Source organism: Barbus barbus (genome assembly GCF_936440315.1).
Source record: "Barbus barbus genome assembly, chromosome: 33".
NCBI lineage: Eukaryota > Metazoa > Chordata > Actinopteri > Cypriniformes > Cyprinidae > Barbus > Barbus barbus.
Genome location: NC_136761.1, coordinates 9269950 through 9294841, shown reverse-complemented (window position 1 = coordinate 9294841; position 24892 = coordinate 9269950). Strand labels below are relative to the sequence as shown.

Genomic DNA, 24892 nt, shown 5'->3' with positions numbered 1-24892 from the left:
ATTTTACAGCAAAGAGCAGCACTAGCCAAATAATACAAACAATTTAAATGAATGATCTGGGAAAAAAAAAAAAGTCATACAGATTTGGAACGACATGGAGTGGAAATGACATTTAATTTAGGAAATTTGAAATAAATTACTATTTAAAAACTAAATATGACCTTGCTTGTCTCATTTCATATCAGATTGTGTCACCACATGAAACAAAGTGCCTAAAATCACCCGCAACACAGTGCAGTTTTCCCACAACAGCTCACACAAAACCTTTTTTAATCAGACACTAAAACAAACTGTGAACAAAAAACGCTCAATATAAAGTCATACTAATGTGTTCCCATACCAAATATGTTCTGATAAATAAGAGCACACTTGATATTGCACACAATACAATCTGATATGAAAATAAATACAATTGTTTTAGCAGGCAAATGTAGTCCGATTTTTTTTAAGGCAACCTCCCATAATTTTGTATTATTTGACAGGCAGCGTTTCTAAGAGCTCTACGTGGCAGTGTCTGTAATATACAAAATATACACCTTAATCACTCTCAAGGTTAAGAAACCTCAACTCACTCTCTCTCACATACACACACACTTGCATAACCTTATCAGAGTTTCTCTCCTCCAATCTGCCATACAGCTAACTGATTTGAGTCTTAAGTTGCTTGAATGGTTCTCAGGTCAAAGGGCACAATCCTCTTCCTGTGTCTGGTCACAGGAAGTCTGATTTTTGTTCCCTGCTGGCAGCTGCAGGAACTGCGGTAATTCCAGCTGCTCTTTGGTGAGTAAACCACGCTGGTCCTCCACACGACTGCACTGTGCGCGGGACAGCAGCTCAACAAGACCTGAAAGAAAACAGTCCGACAGATTGGATATGTCAGACAAATAGAGTCATATTCATAATAGAATACAAGCTATGGCTTAGTGCATATACTTGTAGTACAATGACTAGTATGCAATATACCTAATATGTTATAATAATAAATAAAACTAATGAAATCATTTAAAAATAAATAGAAAAAAAGTACAAAAATAAATGTTATAAAATATATAATAAAATTACAATAAAAAAATTAATAAACAAAATAAAAAAACAAATGCAAATGATTAATAAAAATAAAATGTCATATAAATTGATTCAGTCCTCACAATGGAGGCACAAATTGGGAGCACTGCATTGTGGGCTACATTATCCCATGCAGTGTGCTCGTTGTATGTAAATGCACAGTCTGTATATTTCAAAAACACAGGGTAGTTTGCACAGGAGATCACACAATGTGCATTGCCTGGCTTTGACATTCGATTGAAGGTTGCATAACTAGCATGTTGATATGCACCATAATGTAGAAGACTTCTGCATTACCATCCATCTCCTGGTTTTTTCTGGATCTGAGATTTGCTTTGGGTGTTGGTGAAGGGTCTTGAGTCTCCAAACCAACTAAAACACAGAGATACAAATCATTAAACAGTCTGATGAGTGAGGAAATGAGATCACTGGAAAGAGAGAAGCTGTATCTCATGTCAGTTAACACCTCCCCCATAATCCTATTTTTAAGGTCTGGTGTAATGTGGTGGTCCCTTCAGCCGTCTCCGCTCCATCTGAAGAGCTACAGCAAGAAAATGAGCTTTAAAACGCTGCTTTAATGAAGTGAAGTGAAGTGACATTCAGCCAAGTATGGTAACCCATACTCGGAATTCGTGCTCTGCATTTAACCCATCCAACGTGCACACACACAGCAGTGAACACACACACACCGTGAACACACACCCGGAGCAGTGGGCAGCCATTTTATGCTGCGGCGCCCAGGGAGCAGTTGGGGGTTCGGTGCCTTGCTCAAGGGCACCGCAGTCGTGGTATTGAGGGTGGAGAGAGCGCTGGACATTACACCCCCCCCCCACCCCCCCCCCCCCCCCCCCACCTACAATCCCTGCCAGCCCGAGACTTAAACCCGCAACCTTTGGATTACAAGTCCGACTCTCTAACCATTAGGCCACGACTTCCCCCTTTAAGGTGGAGGTTTAATTTGTGTGGGGCAAAAATACTGTGACGGGAAAGTACAATAAGCCTAACGCAAACTGACATGAGAGACAGAAAGAGAGAATATCACGAGCGGTTTGCATAACTAAACTCAGAGACATTGATTTAAATCCTGCAGAAAGATACTAGTGGAAAGGAAAAGAAATAGAGTTCATTGTGTTAGCTTGACTGACTTTAAAATGTCAAAAAAATATAGCTCTTAAGTTTATGTATTTAACACAGTTTGTTTTTCCTTCACCATCTGGTCCAACTTATCTACTTATTTTTTTACTTCAATTTTATTTTTGTAGAGATTTTCAAAATTACACAATTTATATCAATCTACAAAATAAATTTATTTTGAACCATTTGAGCAGATCAAAAGATATTCAAGATCAAATTTACTGGGTCTAAACTTTTTGCCTGGTAATGCACATACACAAACTAAAATGACATGAGTAATTATATCATTATTTAAATACAAAGTGTAAAAAACATCTTATTTAAATAATTTTTTATAAATTTAAATATTTATTTTATTTTTTTTTTAATTAAGTTTATTTCTATTTAAGTACAATTATATTACTAAATACATTTTTGTAGATCTATATAAATTGTGCCTAATTTTGAATTTCTCTCCAAAACAATTTAACAATTTGAAATGAAAACAGAACGCACCTTTAACTTTGTCCAAACGTACTGTTTTGCTGGCTAGACGAAACACGTTTGTGCTCATGTTTAGAGGTTCACTTGAGCCACTCTGAAATGAGGGGAGAAAAAAAATAAGTTTAATTTCATATACTCTGTATGTTCACAAAACTATTGTTCACCATGTCTCACATAAGTTTCTGACATGTGGGATAAAGCGTTTACACACCAGAGTAACCTGCACATCCTGAGGTCGCAGTTGGTATCTCTGTAGGACAGTGGAAAGAGTATCGCCCAAATTCTTGTTCGACTTTGCGATGATTCCAACAGTTCTTCCTGCAAACGCAATGTCCAGCCTGCACACAAGCAAACCTGTCAACATATCTGAGCACCAGGGCTGTTACAGGTAATTAAAACTAGAACCATTAAAAAATATATATATAAAAATTACTAGAAATAAAATAAAATGTCTAAAGAAACAGTCATTGAGTATTGTTATTAGCTAATGCTATTATAATCAAAACAGCTAAACATTAGCCTATTTATTGGCCTAGATAATGTGTATCCTTAAAATGTTAATGTGGTACTATTTTAGTGATTTAAGTTTTTTTTTTAAACTACTGTGTTTATGAAATTATCTATGGTCTGTGTGCGTACAGCACACTAAAATTTTTTTGTAAAATTTACGGTAAAAAAACGGCAGCTGTGGTTGAAGGAATTCTACTGTAAAAAAAATACGGTAACAACATTTTAGGTTTTTACTTAAATTTGCAGTTAAATACTGTAATTTCATAAAACTGATATAATGTTAATATACTAACCTACTGTAGTACTGAAATCTGTTTTGTACCTTTGAAATACACTGATAACCACCACATGCAGGTGGTGATGAGAAAGTCACATCACCAGCAGCTTTTAAATAACATATATAGAAGGTGCACAGTGTCATTCACACAAACACTAAACACCATCATGCTGAGACTCATTAAACTGAAATATGCAATAGACATTAATTTAACAACATTAGATGTAACATAGAACCCTAATAAACATAACTGATAAGAAGAAACTAAGAAAAAACAGTTATTTCAAAGAAAAAACATAAAATTCAAACAAAGTTTGAAACGCAGGGAATTCTGGGAACGTCAGTTTACGGTTGTAAAATTTGACAGGAACTTCCCGTTAACCATTTAACAGGTTTTTACTGTAGCATTTTCAGTTTTTTACCGTTAAAATCATGGCCCTTTCTTACAGTGCTTGTGTGACTTACGCAAATGTAACTTTGAGCTCCAAAGTGAGCTGTTGATCTCCAAACACAGAGCTGTCCTGATCCAGAGAAAGAGCCTGTTGAGAGGCAAACACATTCATTATCCTCATAAATATGATGGTGAAAAAACTTAGACCAGTAATATACTCTTAAAATTGGTGCATTGAAAAGCTCAGAAGACAAATATATGTAATATGTATATAATAATTAAACTTGTTAATTTTTCAATTCAGCCAAAAAGAGGTGTACCTTTACGTGAGAAAACATTTTAAGAGTGTTTCAGCTGTGGCCATTCGCCAAATAAATAAATAAATACACTGCTGCTCAAAAGTTTGGGATCAGTACTTTTTTTTTTTTTTTTTTTTTTAAAGATTCTTCTGCTCATCAAGGCTGTATTTATTTGATCAAAAATACAGAAAAAAAAAAACTTATTTTGTGAAATATTATTGCAATTTAAAATAACAGTTTTCTATTTTAATATACTTTAAAATGTGATTTATTCCTGTGATCAAAGCTGAATTTTCAACGTTATGACTCCAGTGTCACATGATCCTTCAGAAATCATTCTAATATACTGATTTATAATCAATGTTGGAAACCATTGTGCTGCTTCATATTTTTGGGGGGGCCTGTGATTTGTTTTTTTTAGGATTCTCTGATTAATAAAAAGTTAAAAGAACAACATTTATTTAAAAAATTAATTGTGTTACAACATACAATTCTATTCAAAAGTTTGGAGTCAGGACATTTTTTCTTTTTTTCAGGAGGGATGTGTTAAATGAATAAAAAGTCATAATAAAAGACTTAATAAATAATATAACTTATATTGTCAGAAAAGTTTTCTATTTTGAACAAATGCTGCTCTTTTTTACTTTGTATTCAAAGAATTGAATTCCAAAAAACAATATGAAGCAGCACAACAGTTTCAACACTCATAATAAATCAGCATATTAGACTGATTTCTGAAGGATCATGTGACACTGAAGACTGGAGTAATGATGCTGAAAATTCAGCGCTGTGTCACAGAAATAAATTCTATTTTAAAGTATATTAAAATAGGAAACCAATATTAGAAATTGTAGTAACCAAACTTTTGAAAAAAAAAAAAAACTAAAAAAAAAAAATAATAACAACTTGTTTGAAATATTAATAAACCAGTAATAGCATCTCAATGATACTAAAATAACCCAACTATAAATATTTAGAAACAGTGTTGCAGCTCATTTCACATGCAAAGTGGTTAGCCAATCACAGCAGGGTTAATTTACATAATAAAGTCATAAACTGGATGTTTAATGCCACTTCAAATTGAATACTCAGAGCTAGAGAGAGGGCAGAAAATCTTGCAAAAACTAAACTGACAGCTTTTGCAGCAATGGAATTTGAAAAAGTCACTGGTTAGATAAATGACTGAAGGTCCTTTAGGTTGCTGGACTGACCTTATCTTTGCCGTGTTGGTAGATGATGACATCTTTCAGAGGAAAGCCTCTCTTCTCACACAGACTGCTCAGCATGTCTCTGAGGCTCACGCTGGGTCTGGCAGGGGCCAGGCTGGCCGTCCCGTCCGGCAGGTAGACGCAGCAGTACTTATCTGCTGTAGGAGAACCAGAACTCAAGGCTTCTGGATCAGAGATAGCCACATTACAGCGTCCGTTCTGACAGAGATTAAGAACGAAAAACTATTAAAAACTTAATGCTTTCCATTTTTCATTCCTACATTTTCCTGCAACTGCTGAAATGAAATCAAACTACAGTTTTGAGACTTTTAGTTCATGTCTATTATATTGTTTACAAGCTTTTGTCCACAAAAAACAAATTCACACAAAACTCCACTCTTAGCTATTATGCCAAGTTGGAAGCAGCTTCCAGAAGAGATCCGAGATCAATTTAGCCAATTTTTACAGCAGAATGGAGAATGGTCCTCACTGCAGAACAAAGATCCAGGGGGCGGGGTTGGATCCACATCTTGGGGGTGATGATGGTAGGTTTAGGGGTGGAGACGGGTGGGTTTAGGTCTATGTAAGGTGGGATGAGTTGGATCTAGATCCATCCACACCCCCTGGATCTTGTGTTCTGCAGTGAGGACCATCTAAATTTTTAGCCAATATTTAAGTGCTAATTGAACGTGAAGTATATCATTTACATACTAAATACTCTTGTATGCTAAAGTGTACCTTTTCCCCAAAACTGCAGCTAGCAAAAGCAAGTAGCAAATCATGCTTTTGTTAGGCTGTGATGCTCTTAGCTTTTTCTTAAAAAAAGGGCATTTGGAGGAATATTTGGATTGATGTAGATACCTCAGCTCGCCCAAATCCAGAGACCAACTCCAGACTGCTGTTAGACTTCACTGAGATCTGAGACTCTTGACGAAACACCGATACATGCTGATACGACTGGTCAGCTGAGAAACAAATACTGTTAGCGTAATTATGAACAGTTCATGTGCAACAGCTCAAAACACAAAAGAAAACCATGCAAACAAAGAGACATTAAAGGGGCCATGAAATGGAGAATCAAAAGGTTCTTGATATTTAAACATGTTACTCTGCAATGAAAACATACTCTTAAAAATAAAGGCTCCAAAAGGGTGTTTTTGCAGTAAAATAACTATTTTTGTTTCCCCAAAGAACCTGAACAGTTCTTAAATGAACCATTTTAAAGAAAATTAAAAAAATCTAAACCCTTTTTCCACTATAAAGAACCTTTTCTGCATTTGAAAGATTACATGGATGTTCAAGGTCCTACATGGAACCATTGATGCCAATAAAAAAAACCTTTATTTTTAAGTGTACAGAAAGTTTCAGAACTCAAAACACCCTTGTTTAAAACATTAATTATTTTCTACCCATGTGAAACACCTGGATTTGTAATCGGGAGAATCATGACAATTAACAATGATTCACGATTTCCCCTTTGCTAACTTTATAAATTAATCTGAAGCTATATTTCATGAGCATCAAGAGCTGTGATTGGTGTAATATGTATATATTTACAGACATTTTGCCATTTACACATTAGTGAATCAAGCCAGCGACTAAATTAATTTCACACTGTTCCCGTTAGTAGCGTGGAAACCATCTGCTATCTATATTACGATTATTTTTATATACAGGAAGCGATTAAAAATCGTTCTCTATAAATTCTGGAGCAGCACGAGTCTATCAGTGATTCGATTTCTGTATTTACGCCAAGACTCCTGTTATAATCAATGCTACAAATTACACGCGGCTCTTATTTACATTGTGTTGTCACTATGTTAGCTATTATTAAAGTAGTTGTGCAGTAATTATTTTGCAGTAAGGAGATCATCATCTTTAGCGCTGCAACCTTTGAGGCGAGTAAATCAAAATACAATGCTATAATCAAAACTGTTACAGTAAAAGTTTACGCAAGAGTTCTACATGTATAGTAATGCCCCTTTCGTATGCAAATATATCAGCCAATCACAGCAGTGGGTGTTTTCATTGAAGCCTCACTGTAGACACACCCCTTCAAATTAAGTGTTCAAATCAGAGGCTAAAATGACCATTTGTATATAAATTATGATCATTTGCAACTCATTGCATGTGCCTTTAACTATGGGCATCTTCAAACCATTAGTCACATGAAATATGCATGTTCATGACTCTTTTGAGATGGTGGCATGCACTGCAGACACGTCCACAAAGATGCCACACACAGATAGAGAAGCGCTGAGTCAGACGGTACCTCCCCATGAGCCTCTCTTCTCTAACCTCTTCTTCCTGTTGGTCTTGCTGTCGGATGAGGGCACTTTCAACTCAACACTCTGTTCCAAAACACAGTTATACACATAAGGATATACTTTTTTCACTGTGGTTCACAGACTAAAAGCTCACTGACACAGCATCATATTCTCAAAGTGGAGTGACAACACTTTCTCACACAGTTAGGCCATTTTAAACAGCTCACACTTGCACTGTATGCTACGCAGATTCTTTCAGAGCCCATATTAACAGCATTCACACTACACATGCAAGGAGTGCCAGAATAGAGTATTTCTACTGCACACTAAACTCAACTGAAGTTATATATAAAAAGCACTACAGATATTATGCAATTTAGACATTATGAAGCAACAAACCAGTAAAACTACTCACTAGTTATTTGAAGGTGACGAAATTCACTACTAGCATGCAAACACTTTCTATTCAGTATAGTCTAAATCTAGAAAAATTCAGCATTTTTAGCTCATGTTTGGGGTTTAGTCTCTGTTCCATGTAAATTAATTGGCATATAGCTCCAAATGTGATTAATAACTCCTATAAACTAGATTTCATGATGATCAAGTTTACTAGTTTGCAATAGCTCTCTCCTGATAACCATTTTAATTGAGTAATTCCAACCTAATGTAATTACTTTAAGCATTACACATTTGTGTGATTCATGCTGTTAATCACTATTATTTTACTGGCAAGATATGTAAAACAGGCTGTACCAATCAAAAACATTATAAAATCAACAAAAATATTAAGCTGTTTTCAATATTGATAAGAAACCCTTCTTGAGCTGCAAATCAGCATATTAGACTGATTTCTGATGGATCATGTGACACTGAAGACTGGAGTAATGATGTAATGAAGACTGGAGTAATGATGCTGAAAATTCAGCTTTAAAAATTTTTTTTTAAATAAAAACATTCACAATATTACGGTTTTTACTGTATTTTTGATCAAATAAATGCAGTCTTGGTGATCCAAAGAGACACCGACGCCAAACTTTTTGTAGAAATCCATTTTAAAAGCTGAACTGTATATTTTTCAGAATTATGTCTGAGATAATCGGTTATTACATTTGGACAGACTGAACTGGTGTATAACCGCAACCTTGTTTCAATTTTATGGTCAATTCATGCGTTTACATCCTGTCAGATCTTGGTCAGAATAAGTGGCAAACCTTCTGCCTTTAGTCAACAGTCTGAGTTGATATGACTAGTGTTAGGAGGAATATGGTTTGTGTCACAGGAATGACTTTACAACATTTTTTTTTTTAATTCACTGATTCCAAAGTAATTTCTCAAGTAACTCCATGCCTTGAATGGATTTTAAAAGCATTACCTTTCTGTTACTAGGTGGTGTTGCACTCTTTTTGGACATTTTGCTTTTGGGCTCCGGGGTTCCAATGTTGGGAAGAGGACAACCCTCCACACAAGACAGCATGCAGTTCTGGTACAGCTGAGAGCGGACAAACCTCGTGTAGCTGTCCATTTTCATCAGCTTGAAGATCTAGCGCAGGGGGAAAGAATAAACCACAGTTACAGTAAATCATCTGAGACTTTCTTTGGGTATTTATAGTAGGAACTCATGTAAAGCAATTGCAATGCCAATGGTTATGAATAATCTGATCTTTTGGTCCAACTCGCAAAATTAGGGGGGGGGGGGGGGGGGGGGGCTCATTTGTAAAGTATTTATCATATGAATATTATCATTATCATATAAAAGATGCTTTACAGCATAGTTTCTACATACAATCACTTTTGCTCATTGAATATTCAGCAAAAATAATATTTATGATATTTCATGACATATATCACAAAGAGTCATTTTATATGACAGTACTAGCATGTGATTTTTATCATACCAACCACCCATATTCTCATACCTGTCCCTGTGCTTTATTGAACATGTCGGTTGTAGGCGTCTCTAATGCACTCTCTTCCATCTGGGCCGTATCGTCGATATTAACCGCATGCAGAGAGCTTTCAGAAAGAAAATTGTCGTAGATGGAACGTGCCTCTTTCTTCAGCTGATGGGGGACATGCAAGAGTTTTAGAGTGATAACTGCCTTTGATTTCTAGTTATGACTAAAGATTCCGATCATACAGAGAAGAAACAAAACAAACACAAATCAATGTGCAAAAACGGCATTTCTAGTGAATATATCACTAGGATGCTGTTATGGTAATCTAAGGGTTTTTAAGATGGGCTACTAAGATGACAAAAAAAATGCTCAGCTCAGGTTAAAAACCATTAAATGAGGCGCAAGATCCTAGTTTTTATACATTTCATTAATTGCTTACAATGTCAATGGAGTCACATGGTCAGCTATTGTGCCCTTGAGAAAGGCAATAAACCATAAATAGCTTTAAGAAGACTGTTCTGCCCAGGATGCCCTATTAGTAGTGTACTATAAGTCATTGTGAATAAAAGTGTCTGCATAAAACGCTAAAATGAAATTAAGATGACATGAAGTTTACATGACTGCATATTCACATATTAAACATCAATATAACAAATCCAGTTTCTGTACGTTCGGTTTTACTTAAAATTAGCAGGAAATTTGTATATACTATTTTTAAGTGATAATGTATCTTCAGAAATCCAAAATTCTCATTTTAATAGGATTTTAAGTTTAAATGGGTTTAAATCAGATTTTCTTTTTAAAATTTGATTTTTAAATTCGACTTTCATTTACATTAAACATTTTCATCTTGAAAGTAAAAAAAAAAAAAAAAAAAGTATTTTGCATACCTCTTCCAGTTTACTGGGAGGGATTTTCTTGAACTTTTCACAGGCTTGGTAGAACAGGATATTCTCAGCACTCACCTCTGATTTGAGAAACTCCTGTGAGACACGTTTGGAGTCAGACCGAAAGAAAAAGAAAAAACAAAACACTTCAATGATTCTCACATTCACAAAGCTCTAGGTGTAAATTATGCGTTTTTACGAATGAATGCTTCCTTTTTATTATAACCAGTAACATTTGTGCATCAACTTGCAACATGCATGTTTTAATAACCTGAAATCCTGATCAACTGCTTGGATGCGAAGAGAAAAGTAGTCATATTTTATTATGCTAATGTCTAATGCTACTGGCCAACAACATGAAAAAAAGAGTTTAATTTTATATCAGAAGCAAAAGCTATATCTCTTGAAAAGTAATAGCATTTACATCATATGCACAAACAAGAGGTTTGTTTTCCTCACAATCCCTAACAATGATATAAATCTTATATATGGTGTGTTATAACTCTAAATGCTCAGACTCAAAGAAAAAACAGCTCAGTTTTATTCAGACACCCAAACGGAGCAAAAATATGCAATTTGGAGCAGATGCTGATATTTATATGATCAAAAAGTAAGATGAAATTCTGATAGCTTGTAATGTAAATCAATGATACATTAATACATAAAATGATATAAATATCAGTGGTCACTCTATATCTTCAATAATATGTCTTATAGGAAGATGATATTTAAATGTTTAGTTTGATAAAAACATAATGCGATATCATACAATGATGATTGAGAGATGAACAAATAAACATTCCACAAAAGCCTGATGATCATATTTGATATTTTATGATGATCATCATTTTTCCCAAAAAAAAAAAAAAAGCCTGGATAATCAAGTAAAGTTAAGCTGCTTCATTCAGGTAAGAGTAATTCATCTTGAAATATTACTAAGAATATCAAATTATTCCTACATTTGCTTCATAAAAACCAGCATTAAATCTTACGGTGAAGTATCGCACACCGACATGGTCTTCAAGCAGGCGTTCGAAACACACCGCCCAGGTGACCACCCGACTGGCTGGACCATCTGCACCTTGAGGACCACCTGACTTGCTCGAGCTCTCTGATAGGCTGGAGCTGCTGCCACGACTGGATAACTTTAAATTGAGCTCTGTATGGAAATGACAGTTAGAGATGAGTAAGACATGCATAAAAAGTGGTTTAAGTGATTGACATGATGCACTGGGTGACCCACTTGTGATCGGATCACAAGACAAGTGTTTAGAACAGTGTGTTTAGTGTAAAGAAATAACACTCACCCCCATCAGAAACCGCCTGGGTCTGCAAGAGCAAACAAACACAATCAGTCTACCATGAAATCAATGGAGTCCTGTACCATAGTCATGAATTAATGCATCACAGGAAATCGCATTTTAACAGCTGCATGTTTTTTCTGTACACACACACACACAGGAAATGGGTGTGTTTGATGTTAGAAAAAGTTCATTAGGAGACATCACACTATTCATCAAACAGCATGTCACATTAGTGAGGTTGGCTTTCAGCTGACCCACTAGGCAAACAAACGTCTGTGTGATAGAAAGTTTCATTGCCATGGAAACAATGTGGTAACCTGATTGCAAAATCCTTATTTTCTCAGCGTCTCATCATGCATTCGCTTTTCTTCTTAAACACACAATTTGGCGCATATATATATACACATATATATACACACACACAAGCTAATTGCAATAACTACAAACTTTGCAATTTTTTTAAATCTCAAACAAAAAGTAATTTAAAGCTTGACCCAAAGGGATTTTTGTAAGATTTACCGCACTTCTGGGGAGAATTTTATATAATATATTATATTATATAATTTTATATAAAGCTAATTATTACATTTACAGACTTAAAGGAATAGTTCACTCAGAAATGTAAGTTTTAGAAGACAATTGTTTGACTAAAGAAAAATTTTATTTTTGATTATAGACTGGTTAAAAACTTTTTTTTAAGTTATAAACATCTTGGTGGATTTGTTTCTTACAACCACATAGCTTAGATGGCCTGTGGATGAGTACATTATCAGCATATTCTAATGTTTGGATGAACTATTTATTGCTTAAGTAAACACTGTTGAATTTTTAGTAGTATATTTACTTGTACGCATTAGGCAGACACTTGTCCTAAGCATTGTACACTGCATTCAAGCTACGCATCTTATCAGTTCACAGACTTCCCCAGAATTGAACCAGTGACTTGGTTCCAATTAGGAATCATCTTTGCCTCTCAAGACATCCCTAGACTTCTCCAAAGCTGCTTCGTCAGATTCAGCTGAATTTCTGGGGATGATTTTATCCTCAAATCAAACACACACAGACCAATTTGTAAATGCAAAGTCCCCTCTGACTGATTGTGGATGTAAAAACGGGCCAAGACTAGTTAAACAAGCTAACCAGAAGAAAACACCTGTGATGAAACAGCAGCAACACATTTGCGACTCCTCAAAGCAAACCGCTCACTTATCTCCCTGTGCCACAATCGGAATTTCTCACCGTCGCAATGCTCAACTAAACGCCACAAACCAAAATTCATCACCTTCTGGATTGCAAATATTCATCTTGTTTGGATTGCTGAAATGGAAGATTAAAACACATGATCATGAACCTACAATGAAACAACTCTGAACATATGCACACAGCCACACACCCATCAGACTGAACCGATCAGTGAAGCTGCATCTCACCAGCAGGCCTGAACCAGACTTACCATCTGACCCGCTGGCACTGCCAGAGTGTTCATTTTCTTGGACATGGCCACATCAAGGTAGGGTCGACCGTGCCCACACTGAGGACGTCGCTTCAAACTGTTTCCCTCTACAGCTACGCTGCCTGCCAGCCCTCTTTCTTACAGCGCTGTCACTTCCTGTTTCAAAGGGAAGTCTTACCATAGCAACACACCACAAGAGGAACTGCGGTTACTCTGACTAAACCTCTCTTTCGACTGTAAGCTACCCTTTGTGTGGTATGAGACCTGTGCTACGGCCCACCTACCCCTGTGCTTATCCACTCGAACCTGACGAATGAGAGAATCAAATAACCAACCACGGTGGATAACCTCAACCCAGTAGGGGCCACAAATGTACTTTAACAGTCAGTAAAGTAACCAGTTTCTTGGTTACTAAAGTATAGTACGGAAACATGCACAACGGGCCTGAGAACGTGCACAATGAAACGTCCAGAAAGAGAAATTAAGCAATACATTTCACTGCATTTGTCATACTGTGAAAGTAAATCAGAGCAGACAGATTACTGTGGAAATTAATAATAAACTACAAACAATGAATTACATATGATACTGTCAGATTAGGGGAAATTGTCAGGAAACTATAGTTTTCTCTTAACATTAATAATTTTGCTTAGCTTATGTAAAGTATGTTCTTATATTGTGTCAATCATCAGTGAATTAAAAACAAACAAAAAGCAAAAACCATTTGAAAAATTTTAGGCTAAAATAATAATACATAGATATAAAGCAATATAATAAAAATGTTAAAACATAAACAGAGACAAAGAGAGAGAGAGAGAGAGAGAGAGAGAGAGAGAGAGAGAGAGAGAGAGAGAGAGAGAGAGTAGAGTATCATTTTATTTTATATTAAGGATAAATGTAACCAAATGCGTTTGTATTCATACAGATTTTCATCATTCTATAAAATGGTACCTGGTACGAGCTCGAGCGCATCTTGAAAACACGACTCTTGCTGAATTTTATCTGTAAAGATGCTCCTCTGGCCAGCCGAGAGAAGCTTTGGCTAAAACCTCTAATCGCCACCATAATACCAGCAGTCGAGAACACTAGAGACAGCGTGCGTTTAACCTGCGCGACACGCGTGTGCGTTTGACGCGCTTCAACTTCAAACAGGTGAATCAGCTGACGCGCATGCGCGGACCACTTAAAGGACTTTTATATTGCACAGAACAAAAAGTTAAATTAAATTAAATAGTTAATCAATTCTGGATCAAAACTATGCAGAAAATGCTTATTTCACCCTGCTGGCTTCAGAAAGCTAGTTGAGTTTTTTTGACTTGACCTGACCCGTTGCTAAGTAAGAATAACTGTGATTTACTTTTCTTTATTTTTATGTAGGACGTTTATATTGGCGTGTTTTTACAGTGCTTGCTAAATCTTGTTTTAAAAGCTTTTTTATTATTATTTAGCTGATCATATGATATGATACTGTGTTACATGCATTTTTTTTTTTATTCTTAACACACATTTCCTCTATGAGGTGCCATTTTGCCCTTAACATATTAATGGTATATTGTAGAGATTAAAATGTGTTCTTTGGCCTGGTTGATTTACATGCTGTACACAGCATGTGCATAAAGGTTAAACAGAAAAAAAACTAACAGAAATGATTTATTTGAGTTCATAGCAAGGCAGTGTTTAATGTTTTTAGTGTGTATAGGGCATTTGGTTTATGTATGCCATCTGATGGTAGTCTTTTTTTATTCCTTACACAGTTGTAAAAGTTAAAAACGTTTAAGTATACAAGAGGTTTTATGCATATTATTTAAAAAAATATATATGCATGTTGATACTGTATACGAATGCCTAGCATAACGTTTTTTAATTATAATATAATTAAAAAAATGGAGTAAATAATGATATAGAAATCATATTATAGCTTTAATTTTATTACACATGGTATTGAAACAAACTAAATGTACATGTTAAATGAAACATAGATATAAAAACAATGTCATATATTCAACAGCTCTTCATGTTTGCTAGAATCCTCCGCCCATCACTGTAAGCAAAGTAGACAGCTCTATATAGAAATATATTCCTGTGCCCACAGGTTCCTGAGGCCGATTTGCATGATTATCTGTGTGTATATCTGTGTGTAAATATGTGTCTATGAACAGAGCTCTCCTGTCCGAGACACTCACTCCTGGCACTGATGATCACATCTGAAACATACAGCCTTAAAAAAGCAGGTAAAAGACTTTCTAAATATATTTTATGTGCATTTTAGTCACCTTTCTATGTAAGAGAGAATGTCTGTGTCATTTAGGATTCTGTTTCAATACAGTTTATAACAAAATTAAAAATGAATACAGAAATTCCTGTCTTGTTCAAATAAAAATGATTCTTTGTTTTGTATTTAAATAAATATAAATATATTGTAAATAAAGATGATTTGAGTATGTTTTACAGGAAAATACTACATACTAATATACTAAATACTACTATAAACTAAATACTACTGATACTAAAGTTTCACATTTTAAATTTAGTAGCAATTCCTGAGTGAAAATTGTTAAATTGTTAAAGCAAATTATATGCAATTTTTATATATTTATGTATGTGTGTACTGTATGTTATTAGTTTCTTAATAATGGAGAAAATATGTTATAATTTAAGTGAGAAAAGACTAAGAGCAGATGTGGAGTAAAATAAAACTCCCATGTATGTGTTTTGATTTTGTATTTTTGAACGTCAGGCCGCACGATCACGAGAATGTTTAACAGAGCGCTGCTTATCGTCGTCTGTCTTCATCTCTGTAAGTTTAAGTGAAGTTATTTATTTATATAAGCTGCAGTGTTGTATATTAATTGTATAATATTTTTTCAGTTCATGTTTATTTTATTTCAAGCTATGAATATGAATTTAATGGTTTTAGTTTCAGTTTTGGTTAACAATAATGACAATTGTGAGGGGTTAACAGTTAGCTTACAAAAGGATGTCAATTTAAAGTTATTCTTTATATTTTGAACCATGAACGTTATTAAATAAATATGAAACCACTAGCAGATAAAATCACAAATGAAAGTGGTTCGGGATAATCAGAATATTGTTAGTAAGAAACTGTCATTTTTTAGTTAAAGACAAGCAGGAAAGATAATCAAGAAACATCTGGAAATAAATGATCAGTTGCTCAGGTCAGAAATGGATGTCCTATGTTTACCGACCGTCATACGATAAAAGAAAACATGATTTCCATTTTTACATTTTGTGAGGTTAATATTTTATCCAGTATATCTTATTGTCTTTTTCTCTCTCAGTAGGTGCAGGCATTGGACAATCTGAAACGTGTAAACCGGCTGAATGTTGGGACTGTTCTCAACCTCTAGGTAGAAATACAGCACAATGTAGAGAACCTACACAATGTATTTTACATTCGACTTTTGTAAATAACCTGATTATATTTCTTTGTTCTATCTCAAGCGTGTCCACTGTGCCAATCCAATTCACTTAACTGCACCAACGGTCAGTTACATTTTGTTTTGTTTTTTATTCTGAATTTAAACAGTATTGAAATGCTCGTTTAATATATGCGTGTACAAAAATGAATGAATAAATTCTAGTTTAGGAGAAAGAAAACTTTTGTAATCAACAGTGAATGCTATGAAATACAAAAATTCTGATTTTAAATCTCACATCTGTTTTTTTCCCACCAAGGAATAAAAAAAAATTAAATAAAATACATGTTTATATCATGCAATTATTTTTTTCCTCACAATTTTTTTTTGGGGGGGGGGGGGGGGTCGGTTTGGGTTATGTGAAAGTCTAAATTAAGAGATAAAAAGTTGCAATTACTTTTTTTTATTTTTTTTTAATCCTGTGGTGGAAACTAGCTTCCATTCTAATCAGAAATAGCTGAAAACATAAAAATACAAAATATATAATGACAAAAATAATTCAGTTTTTGAGAATTCATTAAATCTATTCCCATTCTCCTTTTCCCCAGATGTCCTGCAAAATTGCACGATAAAAGGTACAAGTACTGTGCTTTATTGCCTGAAACACTGATCAAATCAATGCTACTGGAGATAGAGATGAACCCTCAAGAAGAAAATTACTGCATCTGTTACATATAATTTGTAAACAGATAAAATGTATAATGACCTTTGACCTTTTGCTCTCCTTCCCAGATTTTAATGTGACCATATACACCTTCTCCACCAAAGTTACAGAGGGTACGACCGTGACTCTTAACTGCACTCATGACGTTCCCAACGGCTCCATCAGCTGGCTAAAGGACAATGTTTTACTGGAAAATACACAATTACTTCAAATCAAGTACATTCAAAAAACCTCAGTCCTCAGCTGCCAGGTTGATAGTATTTGTGGGAACTACAACTCTACTATAACAATTGCTGTAGAAGGTGATTGTACTGCTCATTATTTCTGACTGACTGGAATAACTGACCATGATATCAAATAATGATAATAATAATAATAAACAATGAATAAATAAATACATGAATTTAATTTTTATGCCATTAATTTAGATTTCTTTTATATATATATATATATATATATATATATATATAATGTCCCTCTTGTTTCCATACTCCTTTTCAGCTGCTAATAATTTGGTGGTTTTACTGATTTGTGTCGGAGCAGCAGCTGGTCTCCTCATGCTGTTTGCAATAGTCATGAAGATCGCACTCAAGAGAGGACAAGGTACATTTATAACCTTCTGCAATTAAACAGACGCATGTTGTCCTACTGTATTTCATACCATCTCTCTCTCTCACTCTCTCAGCTCAGAGTCAGGCCAGGAAGAGACAAAGACAGCAGAACCTGGAGAACATCCACAGCACTGTGAACACCGTCACCAGTTACTACTGAGAGAGCGTTTCCACCGCTGAAGCTCCTGATCCAGAGACGTTTCAATTCTACACTCAAAAAATATTTAGACCTACATTTAGGATTTATGTTTTTGAATTGCATATTCAATTTCCATCCATTTGGAGTGCACAATTTTAACATAAACTAATAATTGAGCTTTTAAAATGAACTCTATGAACTTCATATGCAATTCAAATCAATTTTGTTTGCATATTATTATTGAATGATTTGGTGTGAAGTTGACTCGCTGGATATATGGCTATGGAACAGAATGGCATGTTTTTTAAACAATTTTAACTTAGGTCATCCTAAAAACACATGCTGAAATGGACAATGTGAAATACAGTGATCATCCAGTGAAAACAGCAAAACGAAGGAAGAGGTTTTGGGTGCAAAGACTTTATAATAAGGTTCCAATTGTTAATTTTAGTTAACTACATTAGTCAGCACGGAAAAATACTTTGAAAGCATTTATTATTTTTTTGATAATGTTGATTGCAACATTTTCTAATACATAATTAACATTAACAAAAGTTGAATATTAATGATATTGAATTGACCTGAGCTAACATGGACTAACAATGGACATTGTATTTTTATTAACTAATGTTAACTAATAAATACTGTTACATTGTATTGGACATTGTTAGTTAATGTTAGTTAATGCATTATAGTTAAAAAATGAAACCTTATTGTAAAGCGTTACCTCGTTTTCTTGTTGCACAACACCAATTTTTTTCTAGGCACATGTATAATTAGTTTAATTTTGCTATATATTATGTTTTACTGGCCTTTTTTGCACATTCCACATTGTAAATATCTTGTATTTTTTACCATTCCAAGGGGGTGTCAGTTTACGTACTTATTTACATTCTATGCAATTTTGTAGTATAAATCACACTGAAAATTCAAAAAGAAATTTACCAAAAAATGTCACTCAAATGTCAGCTTTAATTACATAGTGGAGTAGGAGGGGCTGTCAGACGAAATAACCCTACACTAGTTGGCTGAGTACAATAAATGTATGGGGGTGTAGTGCATTATTTGGGACACAACTCGTGTTATGAGTTAAACTATACTGTGTAGATTTCATCTTAGTCCATTAAAGTCTAACATTTGCACTGAGGTTTTGTATTGTAGTACCTTTTTCAGCGTTTTTTGCGTGATTCTTTGCGTATTTGTGCGATTTCTTTTGTTTAATATTCTTAGAAAGACAGGAGCATTTAGAGAAATCACAAATGGAATTTTGAGAGCAAATTGATTCTCTGGATTGCATTAATGCTTGTGCTCAGATTTGTCAAGATACTGAAATCTGCATTTTAAAAGTCAAAAATCTCAAAATCAACTTTTTTCATCAAACTCTCTCAAGATCAAACAATCTAATCTGCTATTGTTTTACATGACACTATTTTTACATTTTTGTTTCTTCAAGGGAACAGAGTTGGAGAAGTGTAGCATTACATCACTTGTTCAGAAATGGATCCTCTACAGTGAATGGGTGCCGTCGGATTGAGTGTCCAAATAGCTGATAAAAACAACACAATATATCACAAGTAATCCACACATCTCCAGTGGCCTCATTTATAAAATGTTGTGCAGAAACCATCCTAAATTTGATTTTACAATAATCTCTCAATTATGCATACGTGTGATTAATGCCTCTCTTTCACATGTGAAATCTATGAATTGCAAATGATCTTGAACTTGCGCGCAACTGAATGGTTCCAGCTCTCTGCCTTGTAAACTACTCATAATTAATGTCATTAACATATAAAAGATCACCAACCATCATAATTTAGAACAGCGAGCTGCAAGAACAGCTTACATTTTCAAAAACCTGCAATACTCCGACCAGAAAAAGTGCGTACGTCTACTCAGACCCTGACATGACGCTAAGCACTTTTCCACATCAAAGACAGTTTTTACAAATATGAGCGCTGGCGTGGATTTAAGCATACTCACACTCTCAAATCTGTGCGTACGCATGCTTTATAAATGAGGCCCCAGTTCATCAGTTAATGTCTTGTGAAGCAAAAAGCTGTGTGTTTGTAAGAAACACATTCGGCATTCTGACTTTTTAACTTGAATCTGTCACTTCTGGCTACAATATAAGTCCATATCCAAATTAATGCTTCCTCCAGTGAAAAAGTTCAAACCTGTTGTCCACTGACATCAAAATCCACCAACATATTTGTTTAGAACTGTTTTAGACTGTTTTCACTAGTAAGCAGTGCTTGATCTGTGCACATTTCTCTCCTGATTCAGACAAGACGACTTTATCCCTGGAGAAAACGATTTTATGGATAGAGGACTATTTTAGCTGGAAGCAACAGTTTGAAGTTAAAAATGTCATAATGATGGATTTGTTTCTTACAAACACGCAACTTTTCACATCACAATATGTTAATTGATAGACTGGAGTCATGTGGATTACTTGTGGATTATTGTGATGTTTTTATCAGCTGTTTAGACTCTCATTCTGACGGCACCCATTCACTGCAGAGGATCCATTGGTGAGCAAGTGATGTAATGCTACATTTCTCATTTAATTTATTTATTTTTTTCTCATTTCATAATTTCTCAAAACTCATACTTTAACCCTGTAGTAACAGTACTGGTTAGCAGGGTTAGAAAGTCACTGTGATTCCCCTCAGCACCTACAGCTAGAGATAATTCTGTTAAAGCCTCAGTGGGGGTGGGAAGGAGAGAGACACTAATTCCATCTATCCTAATCTTCCATTCCTCAAGTCTTCTACGCTCATTGAGTCCAGAACAGCACAAGCTAACAATTTTATCTCTCTATCACACTCACAAACCCCTGAATATGGGAGAGGGATTGTCAGCAGAGTGGTAATCGTGATTTACATACACATCCATAAACCTACGAAGACAACGGGAGAATGTAAGGCAACCAGGACGGGACAGAAGTCAAGATGGGTGAAGCTCCAAAGGTATGTTTGTCACTTTCTCTGTGTTAGTATCACCACCCAGTACATTTGTGATCAGAAATCCCAGAATGAACTATTCAATAATTGGCTAGATACAATCATTTACAATTTAATGGACATGCAATTATATATTTGAAATGTAAGTTAATTTGGATTCAGTGCCTGCCAAATACACAAACATAAACATAGTATGTTTAGTAATCTGGATAAATTAGGTGTGAGTTCAGTCTAGTCCATGTTCTGGGATGATTAGTATTGTCTTACAGAAAGAAATGGGCCTAAGCAATCAGAGATGGGTCACGTGACCCAGATAAATCTCATTACTCTAAAGCCCCTTTCACACAGAGATTCCGGGAAATACACGGGTAATGTGTTCCGGCAATTGTTCCCGGATCGTTAGATTTTGGTTCATTCACACTGCCAGTGATTTTCCGGAATCTGTGCATGCATTCACACACAACCCGTAAAGATCCCGTAAAGACACGTGACATTTCATGTGACGTGTATAATGCGCCGCGCACCATTTCACTAAACTGGCGAACGATTTCAGCTTCAGCGCGGATAGTGAGGAGCTCTGATCGCTGCTTCATTCCAGTTTACACATTTTTCGTTGTGTGAATGTTGATCTGGCTTCAAAACACCCGGTAAAAGAGTCGCATGATAACACGCGTCATAAGACTTCACAGCATTGATCACACAGCGCTCGTTCCAGGACTGAACCCGGCAATGTTACTAAGTCCCCAACCTGGGATTGATCCCGGAATCAATCCCGGGACGTGGTTGCGTTCACACAGAAGGCACTCCGGCAATTTTCCGACAATTCCGGCAAAGCACCTTTAGCTTAATCTGTTCTTGAGAAAATACCCATGCATGCTAGTTTCCTTACTGCTTAAAGAATTAGAACATCTTCATTTTTGGGTGAACTGTCCCTTTAAATGTCAACATTTGAGGAATAACCCTTTATCTCTAAATAAATCATCAAACCACACTTTTATAAGCAATAGATTTACATTTTTGGCTGGCAAATTCTGACATTTGCTTTGAATAAAACATGAATGTAAGAATATTCCTTAAATATTCGAAACACTTATATGGTAAAAAGTAATAAAAATAACCAAATTTAATCAGGTTCAAAACATTTCCTGTTCTTGTTGGCAAAATGTAAACATTTTAAGAATATAAACTCTGTATGCTTGAATGAGTGTTTGTGTTTTTTAGGGTTTGTTATCTGTGATGCAGAAGCTGAAGGGATCCACAGAGCTGGAGCTCAGGATAGTTCTGTTGGGTCTGGACAACGCTGGTAAAACCACACTGCTTAAGTGTCTCGCCTCGGAGGACGTGAACACCATCACACCAACACAGGTGAGTCTAAACACACAAAACCAGCCCTGCTGTCTGCTGAAAAGCCCAACATAAACCAGCAGGTTTAGTCTTGTGAAGATCTTCTGGTCCAGTTTGCAGCTTATCCTGACCAAAAACTGCTCACTTAGACAAGACTAAACCATCTGACTGACATGAAGTTTTTCATTTGGAACATTTCTTAAAAATAAAGTTTCCAAAAGGGGACTTTCACATCAGTGCCATAGAAGAACCATTTTTGGCTCTCCAAAGAACCTTCAAGCTCTTAAAAGAAGTGTGATCATTAGTTATTTCATACTAAAGCAATATTTAATTTATATATTAGTACGTAAATATTGTATAAGTGTTACCAATACTCTTGTATCAAATTACATATTGTTTGATTTGCAAATTTGCAAGTTTGGGCGATGTTGACCAGTAAGATATTTCCAGGGCTTTAACATCAAAAGCGTGGCCTCTCATGGGATGAAACTGAACGTGTGGGACATCGGCGGACAAAGAAAGATCCGTCCTTTTTGGAAAAAATACCTAGAAAACACAGATTTATTGGTAAGAAGCGACTGCTTACACAATACCAATTTTCTGTGTCAATTGTCACTATTTGCTAACAAACAAAAGATGTTTGTTGGTTCATCTGTAGGTTTATGTCATAGACAGCGCTGACAAGAAACGGTTTGAGGAAACAGGATTGGTAAGGCAGGAAATCATATGCAAATACAATTCCTAGAATCTTCCCACAGTACAAAGGTTGTTTGTTTGTTACATGTTAGCGGTGAACTGTGTTAAATTACAGAGTAAAACATGGTACAACATAGCCTACAGTGGGGTCCAAAAGTCTGAAACCTTATTGAAAAGCTGCAATTTCTATCTTTTAAACCTATAAATAAACATACAATTTTAGGATCTTGTACATTTTAAATCAAAACAAGTTTAATCTATCTATCTATCTATCTATCTATCTATCTATCTATCTATCTATCTATCTATCTATCTGTGATGTAATTGGTGCTTCAGTCATGAAAAGCTGAAACAGCTTGGCAATAATACATCACCTAATGTTATTACATTGACATCAGGAAAGTTAATATATTCCAATTAGGAGACATTAGAATGGCAGCATTTGACTACAGACTGGAGGCCACTGGATATAGTGACCTAAATTTGAATGCTGGTGTTACATGGATGCTGTAGGAGCTGTCAGAGCTGATAGATGAGGAAAACCTTGCAGGCGTTCCCATCCTCATCTTTGCGAATAAGCAGGATCTGGGTACAGCGTCTCCGGCCAGCGAGATCGCCGAGGGTTTGAACCTGCACACATATAGAGACCGAGTCTGGCAGATCCAGGCCTGCTCGGCGGTCACAGGAGAGGGTGTACAGGTGAGGGACAGCAGGGGCGCTGTCGGCTCAGATATAATCAACTAGAAAATAACTAGTGTTACAGTGGTGGCCAAAATTATCACAAAACTATTATTACTACTAAATACTAGTGTTCTAATAATTTTGGCCACCACTGTATATCTAATTACATTATAGCAGTCTGGGGGGTAAAAACTGCATACCAGCCATCATCTAAATCTTCCTACATTTTCTCTGTGTATTTTCAGGATGGTATGAACTGGATCTGCAACAACCTCGTCAACAGGAAGAAATGAACCTTTCTGCCGTATAACACCTTGTGAGCTGAGCAAGCATATAACAACACCCGTGTGATAAGCAAAGTGGTCCAAAGGTGTTTGCATTTTCCTTTAAATATATTGTTTGGAAAAGAGTATTTAAAAAAAAAAACATTTGCCTTTAGTGTCTCAGTTTAGTATGTTACTCATTTTAAATTTCCCAATTAGCATATGAACTAGAGACTGACTTTAGGAAAGCAATTAGAAATGGGGTGCATTCTGTAGACAGACATCTCTCACAAAAAATAATTGCTATTTTGTTTGAGTAGGCCTATTTTAAAATAAATCATGGTATTGCACTGTACTTTCAAACTGGCTGTTGATAATTAGTGGATCATCAGAGAAGATTTGTCTCGGTGTCTGCTCTTGTTTTCCTTATAATAGCAAATTAATAAAATAAATACATTTACTGTACATATCAAAGTTATTTATTACATCATCTATTTATTTTGTCTTCAAAATGGAAAAACGAATAAACTCTAATTTATGACATATTCGACCCATCTGTTAGTGCATGTACATGTTGACCATTTCATTTCCTATTTGGAAAGGACTAACAAGAAAGGGAAAGACAACTCTTTTAAATAGTTTTGTCATTATGGACAAAATATCGTTGTTACAAAGAAATAATTAATGTTAAAGGGGGAAAATGAAAGGAAATGCAATATTTGGTGTCATTTTCTCACCCACATGATGTTGCACACCTGTGTGACTATTTTTTCAGTGTAAAACAAAGAAATTTATTGAAGATGATCAAGCAAATGTGTAGTTATTTGGCTCAATATGTTTCAGGTTTCTTTCTTTCTCTTCATCCAGCAGATGGCAGCAGATAAATTTGGATTGAACACAGAAATCAGCAAGTGTCTT

General features: G+C 35.3%; 3 protein-coding genes across 4 annotated transcripts; 2 read left to right on the top strand and 1 right to left on the bottom strand.

Moving 5' to 3' along the window:
* Positions 1 to 86: 86 nt before the first annotated feature.
* On the bottom strand, positions 87 to 13354 carry rgs14a (regulator of G protein signaling 14a; the record flags this gene model as incomplete). The annotated part of the gene is given in 15 exon segments (XM_079390759.1): positions 87 to 844; positions 1363 to 1437; positions 2695 to 2776; positions 2894 to 3020; positions 3935 to 4008; positions 5371 to 5586; positions 6229 to 6332; positions 7640 to 7718; positions 9007 to 9174; positions 9551 to 9694; positions 10420 to 10512; positions 11409 to 11575; positions 11724 to 11745; positions 13174 to 13227; positions 13229 to 13354. Coding segments are annotated over 15 exon segments (1695 nt in total). The 3' UTR covers positions 87 to 680.
* Positions 13355 to 15336: 1982 nt separating this feature from the next.
* Positions 15337 to 19169, top strand: LOC306853027 (uncharacterized protein). Its single transcript, XM_079390185.1, has 8 exons — positions 15337 to 15404; positions 15911 to 15970; positions 16473 to 16541; positions 16636 to 16677; positions 17159 to 17185; positions 17343 to 17576; positions 17776 to 17877; positions 17960 to 19169. The coding sequence occupies exons 1-8, from the start codon at positions 15368 to 15370 to the stop codon at positions 18043 to 18045; spliced, it is 657 nt and encodes a 218-aa protein (XP_079246311.1). The 5' UTR covers positions 15337 to 15367; the 3' UTR covers positions 18046 to 19169.
* A 1601-nt stretch (positions 19170 to 20770) lies between these two features.
* Positions 20771 to 24522, top strand: LOC306853247 (ADP-ribosylation factor-like protein 3). 2 transcript variants are annotated; one of them, XM_079390509.1, is made up of 6 exons: positions 20771 to 20996; positions 22212 to 22355; positions 22785 to 22901; positions 22993 to 23043; positions 23544 to 23729; positions 23957 to 24522. In XM_079390509.1, the coding sequence occupies exons 1-6, from the start codon at positions 20979 to 20981 to the stop codon at positions 24002 to 24004; spliced, it is 564 nt and encodes a 187-aa protein (XP_079246635.1). In that variant the 5' UTR covers positions 20771 to 20978; the 3' UTR covers positions 24005 to 24522. The 2 variants fall into 2 exon arrangements, with proteins under 2 accessions (XP_079246635.1, XP_079246636.1); XM_079390510.1 differs by lacking the exon at positions 20771 to 20996 and adding an exon at positions 21524 to 21637 and having other exon boundaries at positions 23957 to 24517.
* Positions 24523 to 24892: the final 370 nt, after the last annotated feature.